Raw genomic sequence first — 20,562 nt, 5'->3', positions numbered from 1 at the left:
AGCATCAGCACACAAGTAGAATAATACTGCGGTGTGGAAAATTTACAGGCCCCGGCTGTCATGGTGAAACGAGTTCAACATTTTGACCGATGCACGCCAAGTCAAACGTCAACAACTTGACGATTTCCTGTCACCAAAACTTGGCTTTAGAGCATAAATTAAGTGTTACGGGTGTGTCACTGCCTTTTCCAAACACGCCAGAGACTTTCCATGGAGCGCTTGTACAAGTGGTACTTACGCTTCAGAAAATGCTACGACTGTTTAAAAATGGATTTCGATGCTGTGTTTGTGTTCATAACTTGCATGATGATCCATCTACATCAGGCTGTGGCTCTTGTACCTAAAAACGGCACCTGTCCCTGTTTTCCACTTAAACAAGTTCAACTTTCCAAATCTAGCGCTCCCCGTAGAAGCCGATGGTCTTTTGACATCTCGGCTAACGTGGCTTTACACACGTGTGAGGCCTCTGTTTGACAGCGACACTCCCCAGCAGCCCTGCGAAGAGTGAAAACAAAGAGCCAGACTATGCTGAAAGCTCCAGCTCGTGCCTGCTTTGTGTGAGGCCGAGCTCACGTGAGGAGGAGTTTAAATCAAAGCCGAGCATATGTTAAATGTCAGTATAACCCAGACTGGACCGTCACATCGCTGTAGATGTTGACTTACAGCAAGGTTTATGGAAATCTGACTGTTTTCTTGGTGTTTTTTTCCCGCTGAACTTGTTTGTATATGTGATAGCTTAATAAATGATGTGAAGTTGTGAACTGTCGATTGCATTTGACTGACAGGAAACAGTCTGCGGTTGTTTGAGAGCGGTTTAATTTCAGACAGATGTTGGACCTGACGGTCTGCTTATGTAAATGTGATTCATTTTGAACAGATCATTTACATTCATACAGGAAGAATGTGTGCAGCTGTGACGACAGGAAAGAATACAGAACAATTATGTTTCGCCAAAATATTGACAAATCTGTCTGGTTCAGAGTTGATGTGTTTGGTCACCGAGAGCAATAGATGTGCTTTAAAAAAAAAAAAAAAAAAATCAGACATGCACATCAAGCAACATAAAAGCACACAAAAGGTAAATGGCAAAGTACACACAAAGACATCGTAATGACCATACTGAAGCTTTTTACATTTTAAATCTTTCGTAATATATCAAGGATGCCTGTTATATATGATTCACACATATGGTGTTTTAATATTCCAGATTTATTGTTTCCTTCAGTATATGGTATGATTTGATTTATACCCACAATGGTGTTGTGTTATAACTGGATGGCCTACGTTATTAATTCTTGAGACTTGGCTTAGACGAATCATGTGCAGCCGTACAGATTAAAAGAAAAATGTTTAGAGTATGTTCAACGCAAGAGGCCATCATGCCTCTATTATCCATTTCAGGCCACCCATGTACTGGATGTTAGCATACCGTTCATATCTGTAACCACAGCACATCTTGACAGTATAGAGCTGACCAGATTTTGACCCACTGATTAAACAATAATGCAAAACAAACAAAACCACAAGTGTGGTCCTTTAAGACTTTGGTGTATAATCCAGCAATCATACATTAAGAATGAACAAAAGTGCAAATTGTGCAACTGTCAAAGCAGAAATAAATACTCATGTTATTGTTTTAGATTTTATTGTAATTAAATGGTTGTTTTACTCTATATAATTTGACATGAGACAATTTAAACTAGAATCTTGCCACTTCAGTCCCAAACCTCCTCGGCCCCCCTCAGCTGAACACAGACAGCCTCTTCTTCATGTAAAGGAAAGCGAGGTACGTGGCTCCTCCCAGAATGCCTATAAACAGAGTGGTGCCAACGATGACAGGGGCGTTTTTCCTGGCCACTCGGAACGCCACGGGAAGGACGGCGGAGATCAGGATGTTGTTGACGTGGCCCAGCACTCTCCTGAAGGCCGGCCGCTCCACCACGCGCTCATAGTACGTTTCCACATTGACACGGTTGCCGTTGCCCCAGAAGCGGCGCGAGAGGCCGAGGAACTTTAAGCGGTGCAGGGTTACTGCCAGAGAGACGTCGGCCATGCTGAAGAAGTCGCCGCAGAGCCAGTACTGACTTCCTTCTTCTGAAACATGAGAGTATGACAGTTTATTCAAAATGCAATGAAGATCCGACTGAGTTCCATGAGTCACTGCCACGTCGTAGGTCGACTGTAATTCTATATCTGGAAATAGCAGAATCAGGTTGCTAAGTGACAGGCGGTTGACTACCTGGTGTCTCTTCCACCCTCCTCTGGAGCTCCGTCTCCACCTGGTCCATCACACTCTCCAGTTCATCCAAAAGCTTCTTCAGGTACTTCATGTTGTCGTGGTCAAACAGTTTGGACTATAAAGATATTTGTATATATTGACAAACCATGAATTATTTATTGAATTTAAAAAAACAAGAATTTAAGCATTTGATTCCATCAAATGTTTGCACATTTCCCCCACAATGTGTCCATGCTGCAAATATCAAGCAACAAGAAGACAGGCTGATAAAGTGACTCAATACTGTCACCCAATGTCCAACAGTGGTATGAGTTAAATCTGACTTTGTGCACCTTTCAGGGATTCAATATTTTATCTGATCTCCTTTGTATTTTCCATCTATTTAAAGAAACATTATTACATTTTTAAGATTAGAGATTAAATCTTTGATTTACTGCATTAAATTGCTTCATTTATCACCTTTCTACTCTGCATTCTTATCAAAATATTCACTGTGTCTGTAAGAAATGGGAAGTAAATTTAGTGTTTTCTCTATACAAGGTTTATGTACTTGAGAAAATGATTCTCCGATTCTTGCTCCTCCTTCCAAGTCATAATAGGAAACCACATCAACAGGCTCATTCCTTAAAGCACCAGGAAGGTTGAAGAGTACAGACATTTAGACTGTGTGACTGTTTCAGGGAATAAAACATGTCAGTCTTTTTTTTTTGTGATTTCATTGATTTATTACTAATTATTTTGTTTGCACAGACTTTGGTGTTTGAGTTCACAGTCTGCTGTCGTATCATTGAAAATCCTTTGGTAAAACATGTCTTTATGTATAGATGTTATTATTTTTTTCTATAGCTCAAACAAACTCTGAAAAATGAACTGGATGCATCTTTGCAAAAAAGAGAACCTTTCAAATCTGAAAGCCAAAATTGGGAGAAATACTTAGAAATATGAGTTTGATGATTTGGAACAAGCCAACAGGCCACTAGGTGTCTCTCCTCTCCTAACTCTCATCTTGTACTACACTAAGTTTTTTTTAAGTCATATAAGGTGTGAATAGGTCAAAAAGACTTTGCCTGAAGACCATCCCTTGCAGAGAACAGTTAGAAAACTTACTTTCAGTCGCCTCTGTTTTGCAATGTAAGCGTCTTTCAGCTCTGGATTCTGCTCTGCTAGTTTCTTGAGCTCGGTCTGTGTGTTCCCGATCTGTGCTGTCACCAAAAAGACAACAAAAAAAAAGAAACGATGAATTTCAGTATTACATCTGTAGTGAACTTTACTTTTCCAAAAAGAGATTCAGCAGAGTACACTCAGCGGACATTATGTCCTGCAGTCAACAGACACACTATAAGGGCTATAAGATAATCATGCTGCTATCCATCTGAAGAGGTCTTACTTCGTATGCATGTGGCAGCATATGCAGGTATGTGTGAGTCCACAGTGATTTCAGGGTGGAGGATGCAGCCGTGAGTGTAGGCATCCATCTGCAGTGAGTCCAGCAGCTCTCTGTAGTGTTGCACTCTGTGATAGTATGTACTGCCCTCTTCAGGAACCAGCTTGGGAGTTCCTTCTGAAAACCAACCAATTACAAAAACAACACTGGTATAATTTGCCACTTTACATTTCAACATGAATTACTGTACATTAAACGTTGGGAGTATGGGGGAAAAAGTGATGATTAAACCATTTTCATGAGTTAACTTAAACAGGTCCATGCTTACCAGTTCCTTCTTTTAAGTCGACTTGATGCAGACTATTTGAATGTCAACCAAGAGAAAATCAAAAGCAAATGAAAAAAATAACACATGCACAACACAAAAAGCAGCAAACAAGTGAAGAAAAATGAACTACAGATCTGTAGAAGATCGACAGACAGCTTCAATTCACTTATTCTCACCTTCATTGAAGTTCTTCTCCAGGTAGTCCATGATCTGTGCTGGGTCGCAGATGATGTTTTCATCGTGGACGAGGACCGGCACCTCGCCGGTAGGATTCAGACGCATGAACCACGGCTCATTGTGTTCGCTGAGAGGCAAGCTTACGTTGTATTCCTCACAGCGCAAGCCTTTCTCCGCTATGGCCAGACGTACCTGAAAAACAACTGAGACTGTCAAAAACATTCACGTACGCCTTTTCTGGGTCGTGTGTGTATGTTTTGTTTGGGCATACATTTAAGGCTACCTGGTGACTCAAAATTCCCCATAGGCTTGAATGTGAGTGTGTGTGGTTATCTGTGTCTTTGTTTGTTTTTTTTCCCCTGTGATAAATTGTTGGTGTTTCCTGCCTTCACCCAAAGTCAGCTGAGATCAGCTCTAGACCCCCACAACCCTGAGATGGATCCAGGAAAAACACACAGACGGGCACAAACACACACACACTCACACATTTTCACTTTACTTTCACTTGCAATTACCGCCCAGATTAGGAATCGGTTAGCTTCATATGAATGTTTTTAGACTGCTGAAGGAAACCAAAATATCAGGAGAAAACCCATGCAGACACTGGAAGAACACGCAAACTCCATATATCTTGATCAATCAGTCAAACTTGCTTTTTTTTTTTTTTTTTTTAAGAAAAAAGGACCTCTCATAAAAAATTGCCAGAAGACTGACAAAATAGGAATAATATAACAAAAATGGTTGATGAAATCATGACAAAGACTGAAAAAGAGCATACTATACTAAAAGAGCAGAGTATTTAGAAAAAACTGGATAATAGCACAGGGAAATAAAGAGTTGGAATATAATACACTAAACAAATATGGTAGACTACATGAGCTATGGTGGCATTTCCCATGATCCTTAGTGCCATGCCATGTCTCCCTGCTGTGAGTGGTGAGAGTGTGCATGTTTGTGAATGTGTTGTGTGTACACGTACAATATATACAGCAGTATAGAGGGTAGAACGGATGGGGTATCTTGTTTTAATCTTGTTATTAATTTGATCCAGACGTGTGTGAATGTGTGTGTGTGTGTGTGTGTGTGTGTGTGTGTGTGTGTGTGTGTGTGTGTGTGTATATATATAAATATATAAATCTGTTTCATTAATATACATACTCAATATACAACTTTGTACATACCCAATGTACACATGCCTACCCAGACATACTGTACATACTTAAATATACTGTACATGTACATAGAAATACCCATATAATTCATATACCTAGTTTAACATGTCTGAAAACTTACAAACATCAATTGATTGCAATGATTAGAAAAATATCACGTCTCGAGAGCTGCTGTTTGAAAATAAATGCTACATCCATCCATTGAGATGTGTTATTATGTCGACGCACACGTCTGTAATCAGCACGCACTGAAATGTCCACATACTACACGGATTTCCTGAATGGATGCATCAGTGATAAAGTGCTGTTTGCGGGTCTTCTTGATGAAGCTGAACGCGCCCGTGTCCGCCCGCAGCTGTGTGATCGCTGCGGAGCTGTCCACCGAGCCGTGGTGCTGAAAGCGCGTCACTCACCTTCTGCGAGTTGAAGGACTGCGTCCAGTGATACAGCGTCAGTTTGGACGCGCATTGTTTCACGACTTGCTGCTGTGGATCTTGTCCTTCTTGGCTTTCTAAAAGTGCAGCTTTCTCCTCCTGGGTGTCGGAGAAGCCTTCAGACGCCATTTCATCACTTGTTTTAGCGGACGGTCGAGGACAGCCCGGCGCGTCACGTCCCAGGAAAGGCGCCCCCCTGTGACTCGGAGGGCTGCGCAATAAAGAAAGCTTCCTGTTCCTTTTATTATTATTTTTTGATTCATGTTTCAAATATAGATATATTACACAGATTGTCACCGTCTGAATCTTACCAGTATCATGCTTTTACCGTTTTACAAATGGCTCTTTCATATTCTGCCAGAAAAATACTGATCATGAATCATTTCTTCAAATAATCATTCTTAAAACAGCTGTCTGGTCACAGGGAGCAGAGCACAACCCCTGAATTTTAGACAGCACAAGGCCAGTTATTTTATTTTAAACAATTCAGAAACAAAGTCATTTCCAGTTGCTTTAAGGAAATCAAGAAAATGTATCAACACAAGGAGATGAATAGATATCTTAAAGAAATAAACATTGCCACTTCTTTTGATCAAGGATGGTTGTAATGAAATGCGATTCCTACCCTTATTTATAGAATATTTCCTAGATTGTTACTCGGTGTATATGTAATGATTGCATTATTCCAGCAGATGTCGCTGTTACCTATTCGTTTACCAACTGGCGTCGCCGCTGTCAAGCGTGATCTGGAAAATGTGCTTATTTTAAGGTCACTTTGATATCATGTAATATGATGTTGATTCTTACAAACTGAAGCCAATAAAACTATAAACATGTTTGTATTATTTCAACCTGCCAGATGCACCGAGACAATAATTTGATTTGTTTTATGCTTCATCGACAGCATATACTGGTGTATATAGTATTAGCAGTGGCAATAAAATAAAATAAAATAAAATAAAATAAAATAAAACCTCTATCTCTTTAACTGGTATAAAAATAAGTAATCCGTGGAATAAATAATCCTTGAAAGTGAGTCCAGTGTCGAATCAGTTCGAAATGTAATACGTGTTAGTAATATAATAAAATATGGATTTGAAATATTTATAGTTGCATCATGGATATCATAAATAAACAGTGAGTGTAAAATAAGAAGTTATTATGCAATATGGACCGAGACGCAACGAAAGCCTAAAAATGGTTCTATGAGGTTGATGGGATGTTGTAATGAGGAGATTTTCATCTGTACGTTGAAGTCAAAGAGAGAGAGGGAGAGAGAGGGAGAGAGAGAGAGGAAAGTGGGCGGTCCCTGTGCCGTGACGTGGGGATTGGCCCAGTGCCTTTCTTCAGCAGGGTCTCGGCACCTCTCTCTCTCCCTCTGTGATCAGTGGGTGAGAGGGGGGAGACGCGCAACACACAGCGGAGAATCCAGCGTGCGCCTCCGGTAAATGACGCCCACCATTCATCCCTCCACGCTCACCATTACGCATGCCTTTTTTGTTTTGTATTTCATGTCGCTGCCTGGAAGTGTCAGTCCTCTACCTTCACGCTCCTATTTTTTTCTGCCCATCTAGTCATCATCTCGTCGGCTCATCCGTTCACCACACCGCCGGTCCTGGATCCCGCCGCCTCGGTCCTGGAGACGCCTGAGTCTGCAGCAGCGCACGGTCGGCTTTATTTCCAGCCTATATCTGAATGACGGGCGGAAGGTTTGACTTCGACGACGGCGGCACTTACTGCGGGGGGTGGGAGGATGGCAAAGCCCACGGACACGGCATCTGCACCGGACCCAAGGGCCAGGGCGAGTACGCCGGGTCCTGGTCGCACGGCTTTGAGATAGTGGGTGTATACACCTGGCCCAGCGGGAATACCTACAAGGGCTACTGGTCCCAGGGGAAGCGGCATGGGCTCGGCGTGGAGAATAAAGGCAAGTGGATCTATCGGGGAGAGTGGAGCCACGGGTTTAAGGGTCGATACGGAATCCGGCAGAGCCACAACACACCTGCGAGATACGACGGCACTTGGAGCAACGGGCTGCAGGATGGATACGGGATCGAGACCTACGGCGACGGCGGTAAGGAGACAGCCTTTCTTTGGCTTTGTTGAGCGTGTGTGTCGCTTTAACTGCCTGCGACTGATGGAGTGTTATGTAGCTTGTGTGTGTAGGATGCTCAGACCCAAACTGAGGGAGGCTCATGGTAATATTGCATCTGAATCTGCATCTCACAGGAGCTGGGATAACGCCGAGATTGCGCACTGCGATTTCCGTCAAGTGCATCATCGCGTTGCTCTTTTTGCCTCTTTAAATTTTGTATCCAATTTAAGTAAAAGCCCCCTCCTTTTTCTTATCTCAAGCCATATCGCATTTGGCAACTACCAGTTGCTCCTCATATGACAGTGGGAGGGGAGTGACTCCTCAGTGGCACCATGCCTTCTGGACACGGAGCTTGGGAATTTAGAGTCAATTTAAAGCTTCACTCTCACCTCCTCCAACACCGAGCCTATCTGGAAGGGTGTGCATACTTTTTAGATATAGATGAGACTGTTAAACATAAGTACTTCCTATTGAGCATTTTTCCAATTGTTAATAAAAAAATGTAAAAAAAAATTGAGCTGATATTATCAAAGCTGAAAATATACATTTGATTGATCAATGTGCAAAAAGAAAAAAAACATGCGTAAAAGGAAACACCATGGAACTTTCCGAAAGTCCCAGAGCTCACGTCCCTTTAAAGATTGGATTTTCCACAGTTTGTGTTTATATAAAGACCTGTGTCTGATGACACACAAACAGACCAGGCAGCATCAAAGAAAACCAGCACTTGGCGGTGTTTCAGTCAGGCTTTTGTGTCTTACATGCAGCTTATATGCAACCCTTTGTTGTTATAAAACATCCACGTCTTTGAGTCATTTATGAGCATCGTCTCTACTAACAGAGGCCTTATGGTGCAGAATAAATACCTCGCATAAGATGGATACAGATTGCTGGGCTTGGGAAATCAGCTGATCCTAGAGGATCTACAGAACATCTGGCCGTCTGACCCTGCAGCGTGCTGATAACTTGATCTGCAGGGTCACCAAATTGAACTACAGCACGGAGCCAGCCTGTTAATCTCACACTGTTTATCCATCTAAACTCCTGCCCAGGCCTGTGTATCATTTTCTGTTAGAATCTGGCCATTATGACTTTATTTCTTTGTATTGGCCAGCTAGATTCAAGCAATGGATTAACAAGCCTTTCTTGTTATTAGATTTGGCGTTGTAATGCAATGCTTTGAAGAAGCTACAGTAGGCCGGCGCTTGCTCATTGGGCTCAGCAGCACCAAATGGGATTAATGAAGAATTTTTCTCATTATGTGACTCATAGCAATTCCCTGTCGTCAGAGACAAACGGATGGTGGCGAATGCGCCTACTGTCAGTGGGGGAGTTGGTGGCCCGCCTCAAAATAGGCTCCTAGCTAAGTGATTCACATTCATCCCCGGTGATCCTCAGTATCAGTACCTTAATCAAATCTCTGTGATTGAGTTAGCTGTGCTCACAATCCCACATCTGAGTAGAAGGAGAGAAAACATTTCATTAGCTGTCATACCCCTGGACCCGGACGCCATGGCTCCTCTGTGTTCCCGCATGCAACGCAGTCTCAAGAAGTTTGTGCTGATGTCGGAATATCTCCCCTAAAAAAATGCAAGGTGTGCAACAGAAGAAACAAAAGAGCCAACAGATGTAAAACGATAAGTACAATGCTCACAGCAGAAAATTATTACTTTTGGTGCCAACATCCTACTTTAGCTTTATTAAATTGCATTTTATTGCTTTTTATGTTTTCTGGCTAAAACAACTGGCTTTTAGACTACATGTCCAGTGAGACACAAGGTGCTTACAGCTCTTTTAAAATATTCTTAGTTCTTAAAATGATTGTGAATCACCATAAGATTTCAGTAACAGAAGCAATGTTTCAAAGAAAGTGAGGACTGCATTAGTTGCTATTGGGCCATTTGGAGAAGGGAGGACTTGGACAGGTTACTGGTGTATGATAGAACAATCACAGAAAGATTAAGTTACTCATTGTGTCCACACACAGGTCAAATCACCATTTTGCCCCAAAAAAAACATGTCTTTGGGTCACGAGAGGACATCAAAAACACAGGAGAAACCTCTGAAATCACATAGAGAACATGCAAACTCTGTGACTTTATAGTATCTTCTGCAGTATTTTCAGAATTAAAATAATGGTGGGACGTTTACATTTTATCACATATGTAAGACCATTCATTCATTCATTCATTCAATTCAAGCTTTCCAGCTCCCAATTGGTGCAACAAGATAAACTCAAGGGCCCAAAATAGAATAATGTCTTTAATATTGGAGAACATGACATCTGTAGGATCACAGATTGCTGTTTTGTTCAGATTTTATTTTGAGAATGTCATGAGTTCATTAAAAGTTTGAGCGCTGGGGCTCACTGATCTGTGTCTTCATGCTCCTCAGGTACCTATCAGGGCCAGTGGATGGGCGGGATGCGGCATGGCTACGGTGTGCGTCAGAGCGTTCCTTATGGCATGGCCACCGTCATACGCTCCCCTCTCCGTACGTCCATGGCCTCCCTGCGCTCCGAGCAGAGCAACGGCACGGTGCTCCAGGACCTCTCCTCCCCCGCGGACACGCCAACCGGCACCCGCGGCGGCTTCGTCCTCAACTTCCACTCAGACAGCGAGGTTGTGACCGGCAAGAAGAAGGGCCTCTTCCGCCGGGGCTCGCTCTTTGGCAGCCTGCGACAGCTGCGCAAGTCTGACTCTCGGACCTCAATCTCCAGCAAGCGCAGCTCAGCGAGAAGCGATGCCACCATGAGCCGCATCAGCTCCAGTGACGCCAACTCTACCATATCCATCGGTGACGGCGAGCTGCCGGACGAGGACCTACCTCTGGAGGACCATGTGGACGCCACCACGACCGAAACCTACATGGGGGAGTGGAAGAATGATAAGCGCAATGGATTTGGTGTATCAGAGAGATCCAACGGGATGAAATATGAGGGAGAATGGCTTAACAACAAGCGCCATGGTTATGGCTGCACGGTTTTCCCAGATGGCACCAAAGAAGAGGGAAAGTACAAAAATAACGTGCTGGTGCGTGGAATAAGGAAGCAGTTGATTCCTCTTAAGAACCCCAAAACCAAAGAGAAGGTGGATCGTGCTGTGGAGGGGGCACAGAGGGCAGCGGCCATTGCAAGGAGTAAAGTGGAAATAGCAGCATCCAGGTACCGTGTCTGTGTGTGTGTTCACGTTACTGTTTGTGCATGCAGGTGTATGCTATGTCAACACAAAAAAAAAAAGGATTGGGCAAACATCCCCAGGCACTCATTTCTGCCTCCCAGTGAAGGCCTGTTTAACTGATATTTCACCAACTGATTGTAGCTTCATTCTTTTGTGAGTGGCGTCGCGCCAACGGCTCCGACCTTCATGCATCATCTGCAGCGAAGTGCTTTTGTGTAGCCGGTGTGGTCATCCCTGGAAAAGGTTGTGTTTCTATTCTCTGCCCGTGTCTTTCATTCCCAGGGAGAGGGGGTCAGGCGTCTTGTGTGTTTATGTGTGTGTCAGTGAGTTCATGTGGAGAACCCATATATCCATACCTGCACCTATGCCAAGTACGTCTTGCGTGCCCGGTAACGATAACGGCCCCTCCATCCCGCCCCCCCTGCCAGGCATTGCTCTGATGTGGTATCTACTCTTTAACAGGTGGATGAGATGTGACCTTTTCATTTAAAGCCTCCCTCCTACTGGGACACAGTTCAGGCTGTGCAGCATCGCTTTGACATCCTCTGGTTTCATTGCATCAGGGAATTATTAGACTGAGGACTGAGCGGATGCGTACAAGCTGTGAAAAGGTCTCTCTGCAATCATGCACATTTCGATTTTTTTTTTTCCTGATTTTTCACTCAATCAAGAGGTGCATATAAATTTGCTTGTATGAAAATGAAACAAGGAAACAATCAGTTTTATTACTATTATCCCGACAATGAAACTCTTAAAAGAAAATGCCACCAACTATAAACACTCCAATTCAATGGTGTTTTTTTGTTTTCAAACCTAATTTAAGATGCTTATACGCAAGAAATTGGTTTTTTAGATTTTAAGGGGACTAAACTTATAGATTGGGGTGTGAGATATGCAGCTTGTGGGCCAAAACTCACCCAATGGTGGTTTCATCTTTTTTTGTTTGGTATCCTTGCAGTATGAATAAAAAAAAAGAGAAGAAGAAGACATAAAAGCTGCAGGAATATTGTTTTATGAATTAGCTTTAGACTATAATATATTTATTTATCATGCAATATGCATTTGGTTAATTTTTGCACTAAAACTAATGATCACTTTTGAGTTAATGGTATTCATTGGTTATTTCACTGTCATTTTAAATAAAAAAATTGAGATCAAATTTTCATGTATGTGGCCTAATTGAGTGTGAGACTCACTGGCAGTGTTCTTTTCCTATTGAAATATTTTCTCTAGACTTCTCGGTAACCTGTCTGGTAATTGTCTAGATGTTTTAGTTGCAGCTAGAAATGCCACAGTTATTACAGCCTCCATTCTGTGATCTTTGAAAGTTTGAACCAAAGATTCCCATTCTCCTTTAGTAAATATTGAGATATTTTTCAAGTTATTTATCAGTAACCTTATGAATTTTCCACTGAGTGAGAAAAACACAGTAGCTTCACGACCTTTTGGGATTTTCTGGGTTATTTTGAACCTTTTTTTTTCTGGCTGCATTAAATTTAATCGTTATTTCAAGATTCTATGGACTGAATAATTGGCATCATTTCCTATTAGGTATTTTAACTGATTACATAAAGGCAATAGCGCAACAGACGGTGAGTACTTTGACTGAAAGTTGCACCTCGTCATTCATGGAAACACAGCAATAGCAGACTATGAATAGCAGGTTTTATGTCTTTATTGTCCCATTCAGACATTGTTTTATAATACAATATCTCCTCTCTGGCAGGCAGAAAGAGAAAAAGCTTTAGTTTGCAGATTTCCAGGATATAAGATACAGATTACATAAGGTGGATTTAACGTGTCTCGTATTAAAACCCTGCCTACAGTTTGCTCTCCGGATAAATCCGATGATATTATAGGTCTTCATCTTTACCAGTGAGGGCCAATAAGCTGAACCAACTGGGAAAAGCAGAAAAGAGGATGATGTATTTGAAAGAAATTGCCATCTGATATCTAGTTGCGTCGAGCCGTAATTTACAGGAAGAAAGACGTGACCTGATGCATGGCGCTGCAGCAACAACGGTGAAAGGTTTCAGGCGGATAGAAAGTGTTTACGGCTGCAAACAAGGATCCCCAGACTAGAGGAAGTGATCAAATTACTGGATGCATGCCGCTCCATCATGTGCCGCCGGGCGTCTGAAAACAAGCTTCTGACAGAAATCAAGATCTTATCCTTTTTGTTGTTTCTTTCCGAGAGAGCTTTCGTGTTTTAAACGGCCGGGATTGCAGACTGCCGCGGTTGTAAGTATGTTATGTAAGTCTCATTATACAGTACGGTGCATGGCAAAAGATGCACTCGTATCGATCCCGTCCTGGTCACATGACTCCCTGTCTTTGAATGTGGAGCAGTGGATCCACAGGGAACGAGAGGAGGGGGAAACGGCTCTGGCAGAGGAGACGGAAAGTGAAACAAATTGAAATGAGAAAATCAGGGGGATGAAGGTTGATTGAATACGATTGGAGACGCGGCAAATCTGCTGAGCGAGCCGCTTCTGAGGAGTCTGGAGTGGACAGAAATGAAAGAGGAGCGTAATGAAAAAGGGCAGCGGGAGGACACGGCCGCCCCTCCCTCCCTCTGTGGATTACTGTACTGAAGAGCTATTCCATCAGCCTCTGGGGTGGAGCTGATGACCTCATGCCCATGATCAGCCAATCGATAGAGAGGAAGTGTGATGAAGTGGAGTGGACTTCTGTGTCCCTCATTCATAGTTGTTGTCCTGAATTTGTCACTGTGAAATGGCCTTCCGCTCGCATTTCTTTCAGTGTGTCCACTTGCGTATGGGTGTGTGCTTGTCTGGCGTCTGCGAACTAAGATAAGTGACTGTTTGTGCGACTGGAAAAGTTTACCAAGTCATGATGCTTCCCCCAATAAATCATTTTGCAACACATCAGCAGTTTAGGTGTCTCGGCACCTCAGTGGTTTATCAATGCAGACACTGTGTAATCTACTGTAGTGGCCTTTTGGTACACAAGAGCTGACTGCCTCAACTTTCTCTTCCAATGCTATCTCACAAAAACAGTCGTGCCAAAATAACCTTACAGAAGCTGCAGAGTAAGGAAACGCAATAATGCTCGCCTATTAGTTTAATTGGGCGTATTGCCTGGGTAAGATTTAATAAAAATGTCCAGAAGAAGCTGCTAAAAGCCAGTGGATGCATACAGACCTGCTGTGTGTGGTCTTTCTGATAGCCCTGTTTGCTTTGCTCGCTGTAGTAAAAGGTTAACCAACCCCGAATAAGCTGGACAGATATTTATGTGATGCCCATTTCACTTTATAGAAATCTTCAACAAACCGTGACCGAGACGCCCGTTTATACCTGTGGTTTGTTTGCTGCTCAGCTGCCTTCATTCAGCTGATATAGCGACAGTTTTCACATTGAATTGCATTGGTTTTTATTGGTGATGCATTCCCAGTGCTGTTCAATCATGCTTGATTCCCAAAATAACGACATTATGAGGTTTTCAATGAAGAAATATAAGTTTGTGAACCACAACAAAACATCTTAAATGTTTTAATGTTCAGCCACAAATTGTGACAAATTTCAACAACTCCAGTAGAAACAAATGAAAAATATGTTCATTGCTATTTACCTTGGTGCAAGATGCATGCTGATTGGCTATGATGTGTATTGCTCTTAGTCAGCTCTGGAAAGAATGTGCTTAAATTATTTTCAGATAAATTCAAAAGTACCTAAATGTTAAAAATTATATTTTACCACAAACTACATATTTTACAAAGTTAGGCTCATTTTCTAAAAATGTAGTGATGGGTATTAAATCTTTGTTTCAGAGCCTGCAACGTTGAAGATGACTAACAAACATTGCACAACATGTAAATTTACTTTAAATCCAGCTGTAAAGAGAAAAGCATTCAAATATTGTTCCTGGTCTGAAAGTAGTGGTTCATGTAAATCATTTGTGGCTTGTTTGACTGCTGCTGCTGCAACATTGTTTGCTCAGTTTGCTGAGCAATCCGGCTAAAAGCAAAGCATATCATGAAGTGAAGAAAAAATATGTGCTTGTGTCACAACATTTAGAGCCGCTGTCAAGTAATGTGCCAATAAAAAGTGCATAAAAATGAATAAAATTAAGAGTGGCTGTGGATATTAGTAGAAAAATGTAAGGTACACGTGAGCACAGGTATCCGTGTCGTCCCTCTCTATCACACACACTTCTATCTATATGCATTCACCTAATCAGACCCCCAGCTATCAGCACACACCTCACACACACATGCACACACACACACACACAGACTGCTAGACAAACACATACAGTCAGAGTACATGCAGTGTGTGCTACTCTACTAGTGTGTCAGCAGTGAGTACTGCCTAAATAAGGCAAGGCATCAGTTGGCTTATCAGCACCAGCCAGGAATATATACCCGTCCCAACACTGATATAGCAGCCTGCCGTCTCACTCACACTCTCATCTCTCCCAAATGTGCATGTGCGTTTGACTGTGTGTGTGCGTTCATACGGTTAAAAACGACAAGAAACAATTGTAAAGAATGGCCGACCCTGTCCGTCCGCTTGGCTGTGAGGGACAAGATGAGGTGGCTGTTGCGTTTTGAAAGAGAACCGAAAAAGTGTGTGTGAAGCGTGCGTTGCATTTGTTGTCCGGGGATGTTTGTTTATCGCCCGCTGTGCGGTGACCTCAGCCACTCGCCACCTGCCCTTTTTTCGGAGAGAGTTATAGATCAGCATGTGGACGGAATAATCCCCCCCCCCCCCTCGCCTGCACATCATGGCTCCTATCTTGGCCGTGCCTCATCAGCAGTGACTTCTCCGGCTTCAAATAGGAGCACAGGTGCAGCCGGCCCCACGTGCGTTTCCGTGCACGCGTGTCTTTGATCTCCCCGCTTGTGCCGCCTCTTACAGGAAGTTTTCCGGACTGGCGCCGCACACTTTCCAGAAGCGCGTCCCTTTACGTAGTGGTAATGTGTACAGTAGCGGCGAGGCGCGGAGGGCACAGTGAGTGTAACTGTGTGAAGGACTGCCAGCAATCTGAATCACGAGTCAGAGTGAAGTAAGCCACATCATACAGTATATTTATCCCCCCCGAGAAGCGCCGGCCTCATGGTGTGACGTCATGCCTTTTCTTTTCCTCTTCTTCTTTTTTTTTTTTTTTTTTTTTTTTTTTTTGCTGACAATCACATGCACATTAAGTAACCGGGCACATTTTCCTGGAGCTGTCTGTATATCGTCATCATCGATGACCGGAATCTCTGCCAGCGCAGAGCAGCTGATGCGTTCATCATGAGAGAGGTGAGGAGATTTCAGATGACCCGCACCGAAATCAAATTACATCGTGTAATGCGGGATTATTCCGTCTTTACCGCGCTGCCATTATATGGAGTCGGACGTCAGTGGCGATGGAAGCAGGCAAAGTATTGGCACAAGAGAAGCCTGACCCTTCACGACTACTAGTTATGGCTTGTCGGCATGATCATCTCAGTGTTAATAAGGTTATGTGCTTCTATTCATGCAGCTGCTGCTGATTTCTGAAGAAATCTTGATTTAGGAAAACGTCATTCCTTGGAGCAAATCACACTTTCTAGGTTATGTCTCACACCAGAGCAAACAAATTCTAAATTAATTGACTACATGTCCAACAATCTTGCTTCGGATCCATTTGGTTGCGTTCAGCCTGGAGAAACCATTGCAGAGTCCAGCCAGGCTGCTTTTTGAAGTCTGCAGAGTGACCTGCGGGCTGTAATCAGGGTTGCGTTGAATTGGGCTCATAGTGTAGAATTTGGGAGTTAAGAGCTTCTTTATGTGTGAAAAAGAAAAGAAGAAATCTTCAGAGTGAAATTTGAAAGCTATTTTTTGCTTTCTTTTCCGTCCTCTCCTTCTTTCTTAATATTTTCTTCCTCAGGTGGGAGACAGTGGGAGAGAGCCAAAGAAAGATTTTCGGTAAAAATCGATGCGCAGCCTCCAGAATGAGGATTTTGTACAACTTCTCTGCGCCGTGGAGGTAGATTTCCATCTCGGAGTAGCAGGAGTATAGCTATACAGCGTGTCTAAATTAAGAGTGGGGGAGACTAAATGTGCTGACTTATAGTCACGCTGTACGAAGGCTTTGTTCTGGAGAGAGTGGAGAACTGTGGGAAACGAATGTGTGTGTGTGAGTGTGTGGAGTCCCGGAATTGTGTTTCACCTACATGCCAGCGCTGCATGACTGTGGCTTGCGATCTTCTCTGAGAATGGCACGTATTTCTGTCGCTTTCTGGAGGAAGACTGGGATGAGTCAGCCGGGCGGGCGTGCGAGCAGAAGGGAGGAGCCGCGGGGAGCCTCCTTGGCTGTTGCTGAGAGGTTAACTCATGCGCCGGTTCACCTGCAATCATAAAAAATTCACGAGCAGTCCGTGTAAAGCTGGTTGTACACATCGCTCCCTTTCCTCTTTACCTAATACGCTTTATAATTCATCTGTGTTCCATCCACATGCACTGCATCCCTCCTCCTGTGTTAATTATGTGTGTAACCACGGTTGACAAGAGTTGGGCTCAGTGGATTGAGTTCAATATTATTGTATAAGACATGCTGATGTGCAGAAATAAGCTGTTTTTCTCTGCAGTAAAGCGAGCAAAATATCTCCCAGGATTTCTCTCTGTGTGGGTTCGAGTGAATGTGCAAAACCCCCTGAGAGTTTCCCTGAGAGAGGACAAAATATTATGTAAAGATGTCAGTGCAAAGCGGTGTGCAATCCCTCACACCTTCACGCAAGCGGAGATGTTTCATTTTTCACATGCATTTTTAAAAATATAGGATCGATCGCACAGGCCTGTCAGTAAGAATCATTGGATACATAAACGAGATCATGTTTGTGGTGAATGTGCTGAAATGTGCTGAAAAAATATTTTTTTCTAACTTTCAGCTAATTTGGGAAGATCACCAGTCCCCCACAGGACAGACCCACAGAAAGACAGTCACACACTCACGTTTCCATCTATGGATGATTTATCATCACTAATTGGCTGAAAATACATGTTTTCGGACGAAAAGGTTGGAGGTTGAAAGTGCAGGATCTGTTTGCTACAATGTGGCAGAGATAACCACTCCATCACCACGCAGCACTGATGTTCTTTAAGTATTGCAGGAAAGGTGTTCAAAAGACTCAATGGGAAAAAAAAAAAAAAACACTCTTTGTTGTTTTTACAATGGGGCCAGGGGTATGACACAACACTGACAATATTGTGTTGAATCGATTCACAGTTAACTCATAAAAACATGAATGTAAAAGCTACAGAATTTATGCAGTAAATGGCAGACTTTAAATAAAAATCCCTGGTGTAAATAATTCCAAATCTCCAAATCTAACCTTAATTTTGAGCTTTTGGCTCCTTCCCCATTAAAACAAAAATGTAACTGTGTGGTTTCCGAATTACTATGACTTTGACAGAGACTGTGACAGTGGCTGAAAGGGGGGGAAAAAAAAAACAAATGTTCATTTAATCCGTAAAATTGATCACTTTCTCATTTTATTGTCCTCTATTTCACATTGTTGTTTGTTTTAATCCTAGCAGCTCCTGAGAGTATTACCTGTTTTCACTTTCTGTATCCGACATGTAGATAGGACTGCTGCATACTGATTAACTGAATGCAATTGGAGATCTTTAAAATATTCATATTCTTCACATTTGAAATGCTGGTGCGTTATCAAGAATCAGAAAAGAAGAGATACTTCACTTAGCAAGAAAGTAATCAAAGAAACAGTTCGAAACTAAAGTGAAAACCTGATAAACTGGGTTTAAGATGGACAATGCGACACCCATATAGTACCAAAAGGAGTTATAAAGTTAATTGTGACAACAGGCATCCGTTTGATGTATTTGTTTCAGTTTGTGTTGCCTGATACAATTCCTGTATCAGATTTCCTCTGTTCTTATTAACACTGTCTGTACCTGCTGCCCTGGCCTCTGGATGTTCTCCACTAAATCTGTCCAGCGTCTCTGATTGGCCAGCTAGGCTGCTTTCGCTCCAGATGTTCATGGATTGGATTATGGAATTATCGCTTTTGTTGTTGAGTCCGAGTATTACTTTCTCACAGAGACTCTTCCTCATGAGGCATGTGACAGCGGCTGCTGTTATCACATGTATAGGCCATACTGTTGGTGTGTATATGTGTGTGTGTGTGTATGTATGTGTGTGTGTGTGTGGTGGGGGGCAAATCTAGAAACATGACTCTGCAAAGCCTTTTTGTCACGTCTTCTGTCATTTCCTCTTTTAATCCCTTAGATTAAACTGAACGTGACCTCTATGGCTTCATTGCATAAACGTCTTTTTTTTTTCATTATTTGCTGACTCTCTTGTGATGAAGCCGAACGTCATGAATTGTGTGAAGCTTGCGCCACAACTTTTTTTTTTTTTTTTTTTTCTGCTGTGAGCAGATGTAACCTAATGCTAATGCTTCCTTTGGCTTTGCACTAAGAAGGAAATTGATGGTTTTGTGCAAGTGTGTGTGTGTGTGTGTGTGTGTGTGTGTGTGTGTGTGTGCGCGCGAGTGTGTGTGTGTGTGTAGACAGTGGGGTGAATAGTGGCAGGAGATTGGAAGAGAGAGCACAGACCATAATTAAAACTATTCCTTAAGCTCAAGTGGTTGCCAGGCAATGTGACCTTTACTCGCACAGGTTGAGCGTCGGATGCGGAGCCTCGTAGTTAAATGAGACACACACCGTGGAGTGGCTGTTTGTTGTATCAGCGTTGCCTCTTTCTTTTTTCTTTTTTTTTTTTTTTATCAATCAACTTCCAAACATTTGCTCCCTGCCGTTCAGCTGATCCAGAATGGTGAATGGTCGGTGTTGTTTCCCCTCTTGTTGTATACAGAGTAGACTTTAAACTGTGTTCGTTCATTTGCTAAATTCATTAATACACACCAGATGCCTGGTTGGACAGCTTGCTCAAGTGTCTCTGCTGGTTGCCATGGTTACTGTTTCACCACCGTCATCATCGCCGTGTCAGCCATTTGTTGATTTTCTTCATACAGTAGCCTAGTGAAGAGGCGCTGTTAGTCGAACACCATGTTTATTCATCCTTGAAGGCTTGTGCAACATGTCTGCTCCCAGCCGGAGATCAGCGGCAGATTTACAGAGTCTTATCGCCGGTCCGAACTCCACAAGGTTGTTTTAATGTATTGATGTGAGACCACGTTGATGCATGGTCTTTATTTATACCCGTTCCCTGAATCTCAGTAGGCTTCATTACAGCACGTCACAGTAATTGTCCTTTCAGCGTCTGTCATGAAGATTTGATGAGTGTGTGCACGTGCGTGCGTGCGTGTATGACATCTGACAGAGCCGTTTGCATGAGAGGAGGCTCATTTCTATAAGGTGTGTGCTGCTTTTGCATAGATGTACTGTATGTTTGCATGTGTGTTTGTGAGGTTTGTGTATGATGTTAGCGGGGTCACGTATTTACGTCTGGATTACATTTTGCAAATATCCACTTGACTTAACCTCAGTTTAGCAAGGCTATAAAGGTTAAAAATAAGGTGCAAATATATACATACATACATCTGGAATTAGTATTCATTCATGCTTTTAAAAAGTCTTCAC

General features: G+C 42.7%; 2 protein-coding genes across 2 annotated transcripts in view; one reads left to right on the top strand and one right to left on the bottom strand.

Moving 5' to 3' along the window:
- Positions 1-1,064: 1,064 nt before the first annotated feature.
- gdap1 (ganglioside induced differentiation associated protein 1) lies at positions 1,065-5,884 on the bottom strand. Its single transcript, XM_030099648.1, has 6 exons — positions 5,714-5,884; positions 4,128-4,320; positions 3,627-3,800; positions 3,347-3,441; positions 2,240-2,354; positions 1,065-2,094 (listed from the first exon to the last, which is right to left on the bottom strand). Exons 1-6 carry the CDS (start codon positions 5,861-5,863, stop codon positions 1,742-1,744), a joined length of 1,080 nt encoding a protein of 359 aa, XP_029955508.1. The 5' UTR covers positions 5,864-5,884; the 3' UTR covers positions 1,065-1,741.
- Positions 5,885-7,065: 1,181 nt separating this feature from the next.
- jph1a (junctophilin 1a) overlaps positions 7,066-20,562 on the top strand; it is a 31,604-nt gene continuing 18,107 nt past the window's right edge. The window contains exons 1-3 of the mRNA XM_030099409.1: positions 7,066-7,178; positions 7,309-7,808; positions 10,224-10,992. Coding sequence (XP_029955269.1) covers positions 7,430-7,808; positions 10,224-10,992 — 1,148 coding nt within the window. The 5' untranslated portion in view covers positions 7,066-7,178; positions 7,309-7,429. The remainder of the gene's footprint in view (positions 7,179-7,308; positions 7,809-10,223; positions 10,993-20,562) is intronic.

This window comes from Salarias fasciatus, chromosome 9 (assembly GCF_902148845.1).
Source record: "Salarias fasciatus chromosome 9, fSalaFa1.1, whole genome shotgun sequence".
Taxonomy (NCBI): Eukaryota; Metazoa; Chordata; class Actinopteri; order Blenniiformes; family Blenniidae; genus Salarias; species Salarias fasciatus.
This window is presented reverse-complemented; position numbering and strand designations above follow the sequence as displayed.

Bases quoted from the DNA above. Each gene is read 5' to 3' on its own strand.
- gdap1 (XM_030099648.1), bottom strand. From the start codon at position 5,863: ATGGCGTCTGAAGGCTTCTCCGACACCCAGGAGGAGAAAGCTGCACTT. The intron at 4,321-5,713 runs GTGAGTGACGCG...GTTGTTTTTCAG, and splicing joins AGTCCTTCAACTCGCAGAAG to GTACGTCTGGCCATAGCGGA. The intron at 2,355-3,346 runs GTAAGTTTTCTA...ATATCTTTATAG, and splicing joins CAAAACAGAGGCGACTGAAA to TCCAAACTGTTTGACCACGA.